The sequence below is a fragment of the Tauraco erythrolophus genome, chromosome 26, assembly GCF_009769465.1.
Source record: "Tauraco erythrolophus isolate bTauEry1 chromosome 26, bTauEry1.pri, whole genome shotgun sequence".
Taxonomy (NCBI): Eukaryota; Metazoa; Chordata; class Aves; order Musophagiformes; family Musophagidae; genus Tauraco; species Tauraco erythrolophus.
This window is the reverse complement of record NC_141490.1, coordinates 2,717,837-2,734,919: the sequence shown is the minus strand read 5'-3', so window position 1 is coordinate 2,734,919 and position 17,083 is coordinate 2,717,837. Positions and strand designations below refer to the sequence as shown.

Here is a 17,083-nt window from a genome sequence, read left to right as displayed (position 1 = left end):
CACCGCTGGCCCTTCTGCTACCTGTATACAAGAGAAGCCTGGCAGCAAGCCGCTTTTCCTGCCATTTCTTCCTGTCTGCCACCCTCTGGCTCACTCCTCTGACTCTCATCCCTTCCTTGGAGCCCCTTAGTGCTTTCCATCCCACTCTTTCCTATTTATGAACTCTTATCACAAGCCTTAAGTGGAAACTGAAGCACAATGGCTTTCACCCAGATTCTGCTTTTGCTGTAGCATATCCTTGGACATGGTGCAGCTGCTCAGTGCCGCTCTCACCTCCAGTGGTAGGAAAGGATCCTATTCTTTCCAGAGAAATGGCTTCAGGCTCCTGAATTAAATTGAATCACATTCTGTCATCAGAGAGGGGTCTCTGGTAGACCCTGAGCACCTCTGAAGGTATTCTAAAGAGTCCGGAAAGGATTCACATCTATCAGCACTCTGGTTTTGTACATTAGGTGCCAGCCTGAAGACATGAGCTCTGGCAATAAGGGAGCAGGGAAAGGGGACCTGCCAGGGGCTCCTCTTTGTCAGGTACTTGCTTTGCTCTGCCATACACTGTGCAGCACAGATCCCAGGCAGGGAATTTGGCAGTGTGGAGTTCATCAGCATGAACAGAGCCCAATTCAGAGACCTTCACCCTGGCTTCTTCCTGAAAAGCTCTATCTTGTCACTGCCTTTTCACAGGAGCACCCCCTTCCCACCTCCCAGGGGAGGCATGGAAAGCCCAAAGGCTAGAAGTTGCTTTTATCTTCCACAACCCCCACCTGATTGTTGTTACATCTTGGCCATGTTTTGTGCTCCATTTAACCGCATTTGAGAGAGGGCATTGGAGGATAGCGGGAGAGGGAGGGAAGAGAACCGGGGAAAGCAGGAGGAGAGACATAAAGGCACACACACACAAAAAAAAGCGCACCACAAGGTGAAATTACATCAACAGCATCGGCCTTCTGATAGAGATGCATTCAGACAATCCACTTCCCACAATGGCCCTCCACGGCAGGCACAGGGAAGAGCCACTTTAGCTGAGAATAGAAACACAATGGTGCCCTAGTCTGCAGAGGTGCTGCCTCTATTGTGGGGTCTGCTCCAAAGCCTCCGAAAGTAAACATCATTTCTTTTCTTTAGAGCCATAAAGTCAATGTTTTGCAGAGCCTCAGGGACCCATTTTACCCTCCCCTGTGTGCTCTGGCCCCATGCTGTAATCCATTGGGTTGCCAAGAAAAGGCACCCATCTCTATCAGAAGATCTAGTGAAGTTTCTACAGAGAGAAGGCAGGGAGAGCCAGCTAATTAGTGGATCAGGGTTTTAATAAGTTTTGTAAAAGGATTAGACACATCTGTGTGTATGAACAGAATGTGCAGAGACAGTCTCTAGGCTGGGATTATAATGGCTGCCAATCCTTATGCTCTGGAGGTCAGGAATAAATGTCCCTGCGTGACATAACATGTCTATGAGGAAGATTCAGACCCCTACTGGGAAGCCCGTGGTGGGGGCTACTGTTCCAGATAAGCTCCCGAATTGGGGGTGGCATTACCTTGTTGATTTGCATTGACCACTGCCATACACTTCCTGGTACCCTACAGCTATAAAATGAGCCACCTCCCATGGGATTATCTGGAGCCATTCCAAAACAGTGCCGGGAGACAGGTATCCCAGCTGCACCCTCGGGATCTGCAATCCAACATGGGGATTTGCTTGGAATTAGGAATAGAATGCTAGGAGGGAGTTTATTTCTATTAACAATTCTAATTGGGGTGAGAAAGAGGGCACAGGAGGGTTACTGAGAATAATCTATATGATTATATTGACAGTTCAGTGACAAACATAATCAAATCTTTAGTGCATGCAGGATTCAGCTTGTTACAGCACATCAAAGCAAGCAGACCCCTTTCTCTTGCTCTCTAATCACCAACCACCTCTCTATCTGCAGAATTGACTTGCCTCCATCTCACAAACCTGCCCCTCCACCTAAGAGGAAACAGGATATGAAAAGCCATCTGACTGCAGAAGACATCCAGGTATGCCTCCCCAGCTCAGCTGCATGTTCCTTCCTCTCCAAGGAAAACTGATTCCAAGCAGTGTGCTCAGTACCTGAATCTCAGAAGACTGGGTCTGCAAGAGCAGAGAAGTCCATGCCCTGAGTTTGAGGGGCAGCAAGTAAGGACTTGTCTGCCCAGAATTCCCAAAGATTGGGACTAATTGAAAGCCGTAATTTAGATTCTGCTTACACCCTTTTGTGGGGATTGAATTCTAAATGAAATGGTGTTCAGATGGGCTCTTAGGTGTGAGGACTTTCGAGCATCCCCAGCATTTTCAATGTCACGAGTGGTAGCGAGGGGTGTGAGAGTGAAAGAAAGAGTACAGGAGGCAAATAACATGGTAGGAATAAGGGAGAGGGTACAATGCACTGCCCTTCATGGTGATATCTTGTAGTGGTGTCACCTGAAGCAGATGCTGCCCCAAGCTGTGACAGAAGGATAGTACTTGCTCTACTCATCCCTCTTCTCTCTCTTTTATTACAGGTTGTTCACTTAGACAACATGAAACATGAGGAGGAAATCCAGAAACTCCCTTTGCAGACTCCATACTATGACTTGGCAGCCACTGAGCCCTCTCCCTACACGGACAAACTGGTAAGGATGTCAGGATGCTAATAGAGCTGCCGGGATCTCTCACCCTAAAACCCGAAACACTCCACCACCCATGAGGGTGAACAAGCAGCCTTCACAGTCCAGAAGCATCCCCTCCTGGAGGAAGGAAACCTCCACACTCCGATCTCAGCCTGCATCTCAAATACAACCAACTCTAATTCAGCACTTGCCTCTTTTGCTCTTGGTTTCCATCGGTCCTCGAGCCGTGCCTTTTATGGGTCATTCCTCAGTAAAACATCCTGTTTATTCCAACTCTTCATCAGAGGACTATCACAACATGTGGTAGTCTCATCTTAACCTACATAATGACAGCTAAGCCTCCAAGCCAGCTAGCCCACCGTGGTCACTCTTCACCTCCTGCAATTGAGCCCCTGTTAGAGTTTGCAGCTGAACGAAGCAGCTCTCGAAGAGCAGCGTGCGCTGCAGTGAGAGCTTCACAAAGCAATTATCTCCAGGGCAGAGCACACCAGTGTTCAACTCTCAATTGACAAGAAGTTCTTTAAACCTCCTTTTTTTGGTGTGGATTTGTTCAGTCTCAGATAGGGAGATGCTAGTGTGAGGCAGTAGCAGCAGAGAGATTAAGAGTCAGGGAGAGATGTTAGCAGCCATGTGGGAAAGGCTGGTTTTCAAGGACTGAGTCTGAAGGTGGAAATGTTAGATTCAAAGGGCAAAGGCATAGGAAACAGAAAACAGGTAGGATTAGAGTCCTGCCTTGATGAGAAAACAGAAAACTTTCCTCCTCCCAGGCCTCGGACAATATCCTTTCCCTCCCTCACCCTGTGGCATGGGGCTGCTGCTCTCCATCCTCCATGGGAGACATAGGATCCCCATGTCCATGTAAGTGCTGCAGGTTTCTCTCAAACTCTTCCTCCAAGGGGCTGGTTCAGAGCACTACACACCCAGCTTGGTCCTTCCAGATCTCAGCAATGTGAACCCGTTTGTTTGAAAAAGCAGTATAAATATCAGCCCATGATAGAGTAAGATTTTACGAACGTAACTAGTTATAACCCTCCCTCCAGTTCATCCTGGTATGACCCTTTAATGCATATTCCTTTGCAGATAATGGAAGGACAGGGCCCAGTGACCTTTAGCTAGCAGAAGACTGCAGCAAGACAGATGCTGAGGGCATTAGAAATAAAAAGACACTGTTCTGTGCTGATCTGTGTTGATGTGATCCTATTTACTTCATCCTAGCTGAATGTGGCTGATGTCCCTAACCAAAAACTTCCCTTTGGAGTCCTCCCTCAGTTGCAGGGCTTGTCTCCAGCTCTTTCTAATCCTTGCTGAGTGGTAGGTGAGTATTAAATGAAACACAGGATACTAGAGCCAGACCGACTGCTCTGCGGACAGCATCTGAGAGGCAGATTTCAGGCAAGCAGGACAGAGGAGCTCGTTTTGGGAAATAATGAGCAGTCAGTTAATTAAGTGGCAGAGTTAGTGATGTGAGATGGGGCCTGATGGGTAGCTGCTTTGTAACCATGGAAACCAAGTTTGCTGCTCTCAATTCTGGTCTGAGAAGATGCATTTCTATGTCCCTTGCTTGGCACTCACTGCTCCTTTCCCGTGGTTTAGGCCAAGGGGTGATGGACTGTGGAGCCCATTTCATTCGGCCCATGAAGAAATTCCCTTTGCAGTAGAGATATGGTGTCTGGGTGACTCAATCACTGCTGCCCACTCTTGGCACAAGTCTAGCACAGCTGTGAATTGGACCTGTCCTCTGGTCAGCTTGGCTGGCAGTCCCTGTACATGGTATCAGGCTCCCACATCACACACACACACACACTGCGCTTTGGCTTTTTGCGCCAGGAACAAGATGAGGCTTGCTCCCATTTCTTGCTAAATCGCTGTATCCTTTGGGCAGGCAGCAGGCTATTCAAGTTCATGACTGGTAAGGGGAAGGTGGGCGTTGCTTAGCTGCCAAAGAGTGCTGGTTTTGCAGGATTCTTCGCAGATAACACAGGCAGTACGTGCTGCTACAGCTAGGGCCAGGTGTGCATCACCTTGCCCAGCCACGCTTTGAAGGGAGCCAGCTTTTGTCCTCCTCCCTGCAGGACCACTCGTGGGCATTGCTTTTTTCACCCCTGAAGCACTGCAGTAGCCTCCTGTTCATGTCACAGACGTGCACTTCTCCGCAGAGGAGATGCTGAGCGTCTGGCTGGGATAGCACTTGCACGGAAACCTCCAGGGAATAGCAGCAGGGATAGCAGTGGTTACAAAAACCAGCATGCTCAGCTCAGGCCCAGTCACCACATTCCAACAACATACTAAAGGACTGACCAAGGCAGGCTGGACCTGCACAGTCCTTCGCCTGAGAGATGGGTCAGTTGGAGGATGAGGAAGAAAGCACTTTTCTTTCAGCTTCACCGGGTCTCTGCCAACCTGACTCTGACACTGTGTTCAGAGATCCTTTATGTTCTGCTACATATGTGGTTCTGAGATCCTTTAGAGGGGAAGGCACAAGAGAAAGGCAGGATATTCTTGTTCTGCTTGCCCTTCATCTGGAGGTTTGACTTGGGAGGGTAGTGAAGAAGATGAGAGTTGAAGGGAATGGATCCTGCAGGAAAATGGGGCGGGTGCATTCAGCTTTAAATGAATTGTGCAAAACCTCATAATTTGGGACAAACTAGATTCATCACAAAGCAGCATGAAAGCCACTGCCTGGGGTTGACAATTTCACAGCAGTAGAACGGGAATCCAAAAGTGATTAGGGATGGCAAAAAGCGAGGGAGGGGGAAATGGGAGAGGTGCCAGGAGAAAATAAAAGAGGCAGGTGGAGGAGGAATCCACAAAGAGGGTGTGCAGGGATGTGTGTGCAGACGTATGCAGATGTGTGCTGGCAGGGGACCAGGGGAAGGGGAGATGCTGGGGCATGTCTGCAGGGACAGGATACCTGCAGAAGGTAGCAGGGGTGTGCCCCGTGTCAGAAGCCACGAAAGATTATGTATGTTTGTGATACTGTGGGAAAGACAACATGAAGCTGACAGCACAGAAATATGCAAGGACAGCGTAGTGGACAATTAAGGGTAGAGAATCAGGCATAGGGGTGATGAGTTTGCCTGCAGCATTTGTCTCTGAGCTCTCATGGGGTAAAATCTTTGGTATACATGAGCATATCTAAGCAGGAGTGAATGGGATGGAAAGGCAAGTGTGTGGTTGAGTAACACCTGCAAAGACTGTGCATGTCAGAGTGCCGGTACCCACGCGTGTCAGTGTGCAGAGAAATGCGTGTGGGTAGAAGTGGAGGTGTGCACGCTGTGTCGTGTAGATGCTGTGTGTTTGTCTGTGAGAGGGAGCATGAGTGAGAGAGACGGAGGTGCGAGTGCCTGTAGGAGCAGAAGTGTAATTAGTGCGTGTCAGCAACACCCATTTGCACAGGTAGAAGGGAAAGTTTCATTGCCACAGACCACAAAATAATTCCTTTCAGTTTACAGAGCAATTACCAGGGTGCCAATGCTGATGATTTACACAGAGCGCTTGCATGTGGCAGTGCTAGACCTTGTATACAAGTCACATTATTGATATTGCAATAAATTTTGCTCCAACAAGCAGCAAGGAGCAGGAGCAAGCCCAAGAGTGGCAGAAAGCAGGGGAACTCCATTGAAAAAAATACCTCCAGTGGGAAGGAAGCACTATTTCGGAGAGGAGTGAGGCAAAGTAGACAGGATAGGAATGAGGAGGTAAAGACTTTGTCTGCCTTTCTCTAGGACTAGAGGAGGTACTGAGATACAAAGTTCAGGGGAAAAAAAAGTTCTGCAGGGCCTAGGTTTACGTTTAAGACTGGAGCTGGCATCATTAATTTTCTTGAATGTCCATAGACACTCAGTCTGGGTCCAGAAACGAAGTAGAGAGGCCATAGGACACACAGATTTCACGCCAATGCCTTGCTGCTGCCATCTGGCACCAGGCGGCCTCAAACCTCCTGGTCCTCCAGCGTCCAGCTTCGCTGAGCACCACAGGGGAACTGGGCACTGGGAACACTGCTGCAGCATGTTCCCCTTTGCCCTCACCCCGGGGGCTGGGGGACACAGCAGGGAGCCAAACCCTGCCAGAACAGCAGCAGCCAGCCAGAGAGAATCTCTCACTGAATAACCCCTTCCAGCAACAGGCACTAAACCAGCTCATTATAGGGCTATAAACTTCTGAAAATGGCTCTGCTGCAGCTGGTATGTAGCTGAGGACACTTCCAAACAAAAAGAAGAGAAACATTTTCAAATTAAACACCTTTTGCATAATTGCCACGTGATGCAGCCATTCTGGAAAGGAGATAGAGAAACTGGAAAGCTATTTCACATGGAAGAGATGATTCTCCCCTCTCAGAGAGGCTTAGCAGATGCTGGGCTAATGCTGGCACATAAACCAGGCCCAAAAGCAAGTATTAAAGAAACTCCAGAGGGTAAGTAGCCAGGGTACCCCCTCACACCTTGGCCCCTGACACCACAGCTCCTCCTGGTGACTCATTTTCCCCACTGAGCAGTGAGGGTTCCAGGCCATCCTGCCTTCCAGGGTTCTCTGACCATTATTATTTGCAAAGCATGAAAGATGTCTGAGTAGGAACGATCAGACAAATTGGATAATACTCCGTTTATGCAGTTGTTACTGATAAGCCCGCTTAGCAAGGGAATACTCGTAAATATTTTCATGCCAAAGAAGGATGCTTTTAGCATCTATTAGACATTATTACAATGGCAAAATTGTGCTGCATAGTTAATCTGCAGTAGCATACTGCGCAGTCAAGCCTCACGTTAAAACATAGAATAAGAACACTACAGCCCCCATGCTTAGGGCAAAATAACATTATTGGCTAAGCTAAAGTGTCATTTTGCTATGGTAATGTGTCTGCTGCAAACCTGCCCTTGGAGCTACAGCTTTGAAGTCAATCTCTCCAGGTATTTCCTTCCTGACACCCCAAATTCAAGCTTTTCCCATGATTTTCAGTCATGACCCCAACCCTGCATTTGCCTTCAGTGTGCTGTGGTGGGTCAAAACTGACAGCTCAGGTATCCCATCAGGTTTGAATTCACTGAACCACTCCTAGCTAAGAAAAACGCTGATCCCAGAGGTTGATGAGAAGATCAGAGCAACAAAATGCTGCTGGGAGCAGCCCCAGTAAAAGGGGCAGATGAGTCAGTTGCTGGGAGTGCTGCCAACCCGGGCTATCACTCAGCTCAATGGTGGATTTGGGGAGCCATGCCATTGGGACCTTTGCTTTGATTTGGGATTTTACCTGACTGATTGTTCATTACGCCCCTACCTCCCTCTTTTTAACTGTTTTTTTCTTCCTCCCTCCCCCCTTTTCTTCTTTGTCTCTCCACCCTTCACACACTCCCTATCCCATCTCATTCACTCGCTCCCCACCTTGGGCACGGTTCCTATGTTCTCACTCCCCCACCTCCCCACTTCAACCCCAACTCCTCCCTCCCGTGTCCCCACCGCCTTGCTGCTCTCTTCTCTCCAGAACTCTGGCAACAAGGACTGTGATATCCACTATGCAGAGCTGGACACTTCCGCTCTGGCCTCGTCACCCAGTCCTCGGACCTCCATCCATGCTGGCGGAGACCTAGTCGAGTATGCAACCATCCAGCCCAACTTACGCTAGCGCATGTCACTCTAGGCCCTTTCCCCTCAGATTCTGGCCTCAAGGTACACGATCGCACTCTGCCTTCCTCATTCCCTCTCTCTGAAGTCAGTGTTCCCCCCTGCATCTCCTCCCTCCCTACGGCGTGGCCCCTATGCATCCAGTCTGTCCTCCTCCCCGCTCCCTCCACCTCCCGCACGCTGCCCACGATGGCTCTTTGCTACCCTTATTTCTGGGGGTGCTGACAGGAATGCCTTTGCCTTGTCCTGCCTTCCGTGCATGCTCTTTGCACTGCTTTCCTTTGCTTTCTACAGTGAGGTGAGGCATGAGGGAGGGGGAAAGGGTTAATGGCTTTGTTTTGGAACAGGGGTCTGCCTCCCTGCAGTCAGTGTGACTGGAGACACAGGGAGAAACGAGGTGGGTTTAAAGGGTACAGCTCTTGGTGTGGGATTTGGTTTGGGGAATTTTTTGTAAGGCTCAGTAGCACAAAGCAAAGCAGCAATACTAGGAAGTGCAGAAGCTGAAGCCAAAAACCTCATGGAGATGTTAAGAGGGCTTTTCCAAGCTAGTCAATACAAGATGAGGAGGGAAAGAAAAGGGAACTGACTGAAAGAAAACAACAAAAAAAAAAGAAAAAAAAGAGAAGAGTTTGTGTGCGTGGAAGCAACTATAGATAAGATGGAGCATATGTGCATGTGTGAAAGAACAAGGTGGGAGAGTTCGTGACAGAATATGGGAACACGTAAAGGTTCCTGCATCCGAAAGAGTCAGTGAATAAGAGACAGTAAGAGAGGGACTGTGTATGTAAAAATAAGAGCTTGTGTTGCATGAGGTTGGTGCAGACAGCATGCTTGGATGTTTGAGAGAGAAGGAGAAAGATTATTTTATTTGGTGGTCTCCTCAAAATTAGAGAACCAACTGTTTCCCTATTCTCATGTTTTTCTGACCATTTTGTTTAAGTGTCACCAAGCTCAGGTCTTGTGGCAGGGATTGAGTAGGACTCAGCTTGCCTTTAAACCTACAAGTGGTTGTTCTGCACCATCTCTAGCTACCAGTGACCCTTTGAAACAGAATGGTGTTTGCAGAGAAAAGAGGTGTCTTCATCTCTCCTTACACTCCCTTACCCTATAATCATATCCTTTTCTGAGGTATTAAAGCCACCAGATCCCTACCTGAAAGGGAGGCAACTCTCCTTTCCCACTCCATGGGAGATTTGCTGGGTGATGCCAAGAGTTGTTGGCCAAGGAAATGCCATAGGCAGCCCCCTCCTTGGCTCTGACTCTCCTTTTGCTGCTGTGTATTCCCCAAGTTGTGGTGACTGCAGCTTCCATCTTGTTCCCTTCTCTTTATTTTGCTGCCTTTTAAATGGGAGGAAGGAGCTGTGGATTTAACGGGGTTACAGCCCCACAGGGGTACTGCATGAGGGGTGTGCAGAAGGGTGGGGAGACAAGGAAGAAAGCAAAGGGAGAGATGAGGTGCTCTGCAGCTCACTGAATCTCTCCCAGGTCAGATCAGAGGAGGCACACAGAGAAGGAGTAGCTTGGGGATGGAGAGGTATGGTGTGGAGAAGAAGATAATAGAGGGCAAAGGAATTGGATCCTTGGGAAGGAGGGGAATAGCTCCAAGCAGGAGGATAAGGAGGAGAAAATGGCATTTTTAGGAAGTCCTGATGGACAGTCCTGTTGATGTAGTGCCTCTTTGCAAACTAGGAACATCTGTGCTAACAGATGGGTGAAGGTGGAGCAGAAACACCTGAGAAGGTGTGCAATGGGTTAGTTCAGTTTGCCTTTATCCCTATGGTCCCTGGTTCTCCTTCCTGTGTTGGAAGCAGCCCTGTAGTTCCCTTGCTGTAGCAAAAGCCTTCCTAGGTAAGTGTCTGCAGCAGCCCTGGCCCGGACCAGAATGGTAACCTCTCTCTCTTGCGGTATCTCACCCACCCCTGCTCCCAGAATGAGGATCAAGGTCTTCGTAGACGTAACGAGCGAGAGTGGACAGTAAGTTTCAGATTGGTTTGATTTTTCTTTTCTCCATTTGGTTGTGGGGTCTGTTTGTCACTGGAGAGAGGTGCTGATCAGCTCCCAGGCACCTGCCTGCCTGTCACCAACAGGCAGCAGCACCGCCAGCCTCTTGCACACAGAAACAGGATGAAAACGCCAGCCCAGAGAAATACGTGATTGAAGGCAGCCACCCTCCCTCATGCCTTCACCTCCAGTTCCCAACAGTTTCTTGGGCTGTACTGGAGGACCACTCCCACTGTTACAAACAATGCAAACACTCCCTAATCCATCCTGGGAGGTCTCGCCTTGTCCTCCCTGGAGTGGGGGATTTTATTGTCAGCAAAAGGACAGTAATCCTCCAAATCCAAATTTGGAAATCCTCCCAGTTTCTCTGAAGTAAAAAATAAAGTCAGTCATATGGTGCTTTGAAGGTGTAATCTCACCACCACAAAATCTCCCTGCTAAGACACACCACAGATCAGGGAAAATTTTTTTTATGCTTTTTTAAATTATTTCCTCCCCTTTCACCTCCCAACAATTCCACTCTCAGTTTTGTTTGGGAATTTCTTGTCACTGTTTCAGCAAAAACAGCTCAAATCCATGAGACTTGTGCCAAGATCCCAGCAAATTAGTGACCAGGGTTCTGACTCCCAGCTTTGCTTTCTGAGTGTCCCTACAAAACTAAATCTGCACCAGTTACAGACTTGGTGCAGACTGAGCTGGGGATATTGGAGAACTATCAAATGTAGCAGCTTTGACTCAGTTCCCAATTGCCATATTTCCTTCCTGTCAACACCAAGGTTGCCCAGATACCTCCCCAGGTCAATAGCCCCATGTCCAATTTTCAGAAGAAATAAAACAAAGAACTAAGGTGGCTCCTTATTAGTTTTACCATTTTAAATAACAGCCCTGCCCTGACTCCAAAAGAGTAGAGAGAAATACTCACAAAAGAAACAGCAAGAAGGGAAATGTTCGAGATTATTGATGGTCTGAGATGCTATAGGAATGCAGAACAGGTACGTACTATAGACAGCAAGAGAAAGAGTTAAAAGCATGCTGTGAAAAAGAATGCACCTTTATGAGCAAGTTCTCCGCATTACTAATACTTGCATGTGTCTGTGGGTGCATCCCTCATCATAGGTCCTTACCCTGTATTTCAGGAATTTCAGCCTTCCTCATGTTCAACCTTTTTCTAAACACAGGAGTGAGCCCCTCTGTCCCACTTGCCCTCAGTTTTGTCCTCACAAAAGTGTCACTGCTAAGAGCAAGCTCAGGGCTACTGTTTCCTGCTCAAAAATTAATGTTTGTTCTTTACTCAGGACAGTGATTATTCAAGGGGCTCCCTCACAGATAGTATCAAACAGAGCAGGAACATGCCAAGAGATACCTAAAGTTGTGGCCATGCTTGGAAAATGAACAGGGAGTTGAGTAGGGAGTTTAGAAACAGGGAGGGGAGAATATAAGGCTCCCAACACCATGATGAAACGCTTCTTATTTTTGGTTCCCATTATACTTTCTGTCTTCCAACACCTATATCCTCTCCACTGACTGGTCCATGGTATGACACACTCCTCTGTTGCTGTCACTCAACAAAACTGCTTCTTTCTGTCCATTAGTCTGTGCTGCATCCCAAAATTCAAAACCAACTGATGGAGAGGGTCAGGGTAGTGGCAGCCCAAAGTTTGAATAGTTTTGAACAGCAGGGACTTTGGCCAAGCAGAGAAAACCAGCTTACTTCTGTTTGTGAGCCACACTGAAAAACTAGTTTTAAACTGCGTGAGGGGTTACTAACTAGCTTTTGAGCAATAGCCGAAACCACAGTCCTCTGTAGAAGTTATCTGTCCAACTTTCACATGTAATAGAATCTTCAGATTTTCCAGAGACTATGGCAGAGGAATCCTCAGGACTCTGAGAAGGAGTTTTTCACTTTTAGACCAGTAAGGACTCATTATTTCAGGATGATTAAAAGTATAGGGTATGGTCAGATCAGAGGAAAGGCTGTGTGCAGCACAACTAGTTTTATCAAAGAGATGATCTGCCATCAGAAGAGAGGCTGGAGACAGGTGTATAGAGGATGGAGAAAGCTTGAGAGTAAGGCATGGTAGAAATGAAAGCTCTCTAATTTGATCAGATAAAGACTGTTTAAAGGTAATGTGCTCAGGCTGTCTGAAACAGATAGATTGCTGACATCCCCTTTAATCAAACTCTTGAAAATAAAACTGAGGGGAGGATGTAACCCAGATAATGAAGAATTGTATGGAGTCACACTGGAAACAAAGGCAAGTGGGGGAAGTCAGGTGGGGGAAGGTGGCAGAATTGTGTACCAGTTCAATTTAATTAGTTCATTATCCCTAATTTAATTTCAAACTTTGTTAAAGATAAATTAGATTTTGGAAAAGTCACAGTGGGACTGGGGAAGGAAGTCAAAGGGCACCGGCTGCTAAATATGTTAAAAAACATCAGGCTGATTTTGTTCTCTTCCTTCTCGCTACTTAGAAATGAGATCAGGGAACAAAGCCAGAGCAGTGTGACTCCTGGCTTCACATGCTGAAGAAAGGTGAAAAGAGACAGAGAAGTCTCTTCCTTTGAGCCCGATGCTAGCATTCTCCAGCTGCCCTGCTCTAGACCCACTCCCACCTGTGAAGAGTGAGCACAAAACACTGACCAGAAAAAAAAAGTACTCATTCATACTCATCTGGCCAAATAGAAGTGCTGACAAAACCGAAATTATTTTCTCCAGTCCTGCTTCATGGATGCTTGTTTCATGCTCACATTAACTGAGAGACAAACAGAAATAAACATACTTTGCTGACCTAGTGCATTGTCAACAGGCAGCCCATAAAATAGTATCTCATGACCCCTTCTGCTTCTTTCAGTGTTAGATGCTCAAACAGCTCAATTTACACAAGATGTCTACTTATGTTAACTGAGAATCTCTTTCCTATTAGACCTTTCTGTCTCTTAGACCTTTTGCGTGCACATATTAGTATGAAGTCCTATGCTTTTCTGTTGCATGCTCAAAAAGTATATAAATTTACCCTCCCATTTAATTGATAATAGGATGTTAGCCCTGCTAGGAGACCCTCTTGCCTGCTGTGTCTTACAAAATTTCACTCATTGAGACAACTTCCCTTTCAGGTTAGCTTTATCCAGAAACCTAAGCTATCAGCTAATGACTCACCTCTATAAAACAGGAGGAGAGCATGGCTAAAACTCCCCCCCACCCCAGGCATGGAAAGGAGTTCAGTTGTTTGAGACTTCTTGAGAGTAGCTCATACATGGAAAGAACCTTTACACATTCTGTTCCAGCTGTTAGCTCTCCTTTATCCCTTTTTATCAGCTGGTACAATCAAAAGAATAGCAAACAGCTGTTCTTTGTTCCCACCTTCCCTTACGGTATGGATCCCTGTTTATGCTATAGAATTTGTATGAAGATGACTGTCTCCAGGAGTGAAGTATGTGTTGCCACAGCCTGCCCAGTTCTCCAGCCACAGACTTGTGTGTGGTACAGTGTAAATCTGAGCCTTGAATTCTGCAGAGGCCTGAACTTTCTGTGTAAATATAGCTCCCATCTGGGACTGGGAGAGCTGTGAGTCAGGGCTGCCTAAAGCAGCTAGGACAAGATTGTAGGGGTTAAGGTAGAGTCAGTGAAGCTTCCTCGTGTCCCCTGGCTTGGATTCCTCCAGTTAAACAGCTATAATGATGCAAAGCACCTCTCCACCTTTCGACTTTGCAATTAAAAGCCAGAGGTGGACAAAAATCTCATGAGGTAGCTCTGGCAATGGCCCACCTGAATTTTAGGTACCAACACAGCCGTTCTAAATAGAACGGGCCTAGAGTCTATCATTCTTTGCTATCTGGCCAGGCCAAGATCACTGACTTTTAAAAGTTTAAGCAGTGGAGTATACAGTTTTGCCAAGCAAAGGGAAATGAAAATCAGGTTGTCTTTAGCATTGCTGCGGTTTTCCTGGTGCTTAGACAAACTTTCCTTTCTCTAGCAGACTTCGTTGCTCCTAGTGAGGCTGTTCCTGGAATTGCCTTAAGACCATGCAACCCTCCAACTTGCTCATTGCCTTTTCTAGCAGTTTGAACCATCAATAACTTATGGTCGGCCCTTTGTTTTCTATATGATTTTTTGGAAGTATTCTGGTGAAATATTTATCCAGGAACCAGCAGTAGAAGAGCAAAGTGGATTATTCTGTTCCTTCAGGCATTTTCTCCTGAGGGTCAAATCCTTGTCCTTTCCACTAAACTGACTGTTTCTGATATTTTGAAAGAGAACAAGGAAGGACTCAAGGCCAAGTGACTTGCTTCAACCAGCCCTAGTTCAAACCACAGGCACAAGAGCTGATTGCCAGTGTGTTTGCTCTCTCTCATGATGGGAATCCATGAATGTGGGTGGATTTTAAAGACCAAAAGCACTGTCCTCACCAGGCGCCCCTCCTGCTTGGGCCGTCTCGCAGGGCTTTGAGCCGCAGGGAAGGGCCCATGAGCAGGGAGGAACCCTTCCCTTTGCTGCCTTCCCCACTGGCTGCAGAGCTTCCACTGGCTGCCCATCCGGCACTTTTGACTCCGAGGGCTTTTCATTTCATTTGGTGCTTAAAAAGGAAGAATAAGATTTTGCAGAGCACCCATAAGAATACACTCCATCAGAGGGAAGATTGTGGGACTGCAGAGCAGTCTTGATCTTGCAAGCACTTTCTATTCTCTGCTGTTGAGTTGACTTACAAAACTGGCCCCAAGGCTTTCAGAGGAACAGTTCACACAGGTAAAGCTTAGCACATGCTCTCCTATTGCTAGGTAAATGTTAGATGTAATAACCTATTTTGCCTCTAAAGTCCCTGGTCAGACACATGTGCCCTTTAAATAAAAGAGCATGAGCCTGGATTAGGTTAATGATGCATACAAGCACTGCTTTTTCGAAACTCAGGTGTGGAAGAGTTAGGAAGATTGAAAATGAACTGTCCTTTCTTGGCTGACTGCATATTTTATCCAGAGAGGCAGAGCATTTACAGACAAGGGGCAAACCATGCAAAACCTATACATATTCATCAACAGTATGGATATTTCAGGGAATGAGACGAAAATATTGAAATGTGAGGATTTATCACCTGGGTTTCTATTTTTCCGAAGCAGTAAGCAGAACTATTTACTTTTCCATCCTACATGTTATATGTACATCTCAGCGAGGAACTGAAGAGTTGTATGTTTATGGCAGATGATCCCAGAGTTTTCACCCATTGACTTTTGTCTCTACTTACAGAACTTTGGAAAGTGTCACTCAGAGATATCGAATGCGAGTGATTACCTGACCCGCTGTTACTCACATGAAGATCGATATCTGGAGAAGATCCCTCATGTCTATACCCCCTTGTCAGATCTCCCACAAGATCTTTATCCTCGTCATTCTGACATCTCCTTCTGCTGCCCACCTCCCGGTTCCCGGGCTCCTTACATCTGTCCTAAGGAACAGTATGTTTAAAGTGTCAGCACAGCAAAATGAAGAAGCTAATGTTTTTCACTTCTCCTGACTCTGTCGCTCAACAACCAAGGCCTTTTAGATCCTCCCTTTGCCATTGCTTATTTTATTTATTGATTTTTAAATTTTGGTGCAATTGTAATTGACATGATTATGTTAAGTATCTGCCTGGCTTGCTAATGCTCAAGGGAACACTCTGCCTTTGCCCATGTCTCATTCAGTATTTGCATCTTTCTTTTCTTATCCTGGCCCTCCTGTATCAAGCTGGCTATGTGAGTGCATGTGTATGTGGGTGGCAGCTGCCCTGTGTTGGATGGGATGTGCCCAACCTGATTAAATGTCCGTAGGTTCCCTTGTGTCAATCTCTACACGTAGTTTGCACCAGAGTAGTTGGGTGTGGATTCTTCACAGCTCTCATTCCAGCTTGTGTGAAGCTTTACGGCACAGCCAGTGCTCAAATTTGAGGCTGTAGTGGGTTGGTTTTTTTGCCTCCTTTGGAGAAATTTGTTTCCCCTTTGACAGTGGGCATTGGAAATCCCTGTTGTGAAGAGCTAAACAGTCAAGATTGCTGAACCAAATAATAGGATGCTTGTAATGATAGATGCTCAAAACTAACCCAAGAACAGAGAAAAGGGCTTGGTTTAGGGGGTTTGTTTCTATTCCTTTTCCCTCCTGCTCCCACTCCCAGTCTCTTGGATTGACTCTTAAATCCAGATGGCATGGGGACATATTTTGAAGCCACTACATTTGGAGAAAGCATCCTTTAAATAACCATCTTATAACCTGAAACCCAAAGGAGAATAAAAATTAGAAAGGAAAATATTCTCTCTAATTTTCCTTTTCAAAGCCTAAGGTGACCCCCCACTAGCTTTTCCTCCTCTCTTCCTTGCATCTGTTGATTGGAATTTTAAAATGAACTCAGGCAGAATATAAAGAATAAATCATGATTACTAGATGATCTTTGAGGTCCCTTCCAACCCTTACCATTCTATGATTCTATGATTTCAGATAATCATCTTGTTCTTAATGAAGGATGAAAGCCAATAGAGGAATCTGGCCTTTTAACTTTTTTAAAAGCATCTTAGTTTTGGGACTACATTTTTTTTTTATATTGGAATGTGTATGTGTGTGTGTAAATCCAAACGTGTCCATTCCTGTGACCGCAAAGTGTTTTAGAGAAGGGAATTTATGTCCACATCACATTTGTGTTCACTTGTATTAGAGGAAAAATAAATACAGATATACACTTAAATGTATATAAAAGCAAAGAAGAGGAAGAGGAGAAAAAGGAATGAACATCCTGTATCAGAGCTTGGTTTCAAGGATAACTTTCATCTGTTTCACCCAGGTATGGCATAGAAGAGATGACGGCTGGGACAGTTCT

The 17,083-nt window shown here is 46.4% G+C and overlaps 1 protein-coding gene across 2 annotated transcripts in view; it reads left to right on the top strand.

The window, feature by feature from the left end:
- NECTIN1 (nectin cell adhesion molecule 1) overlaps positions 1-15,702 on the top strand; it is a 101,105-nt gene extending 85,403 nt beyond the window's left edge. Inside the window, exons 7-10 of one of the 2 annotated variants that reach the window (XM_086627011.1) lie at positions 1,928-2,015; positions 2,520-2,630; positions 10,173-10,217; positions 15,484-15,702. In XM_086627011.1, the coding sequence (XP_086483137.1) occupies positions 1,928-2,015; positions 2,520-2,630; positions 10,173-10,217; positions 15,484-15,702 (463 nt within the window). The remainder of the gene's footprint in view (positions 1-1,927; positions 2,016-2,519; positions 2,631-10,172; positions 10,218-15,483) is intronic. The other variant, XM_086627013.1, reaches the window with a different exon arrangement.
- The last annotated feature ends 1,381 nt before the right edge of the window (positions 15,703-17,083 follow it).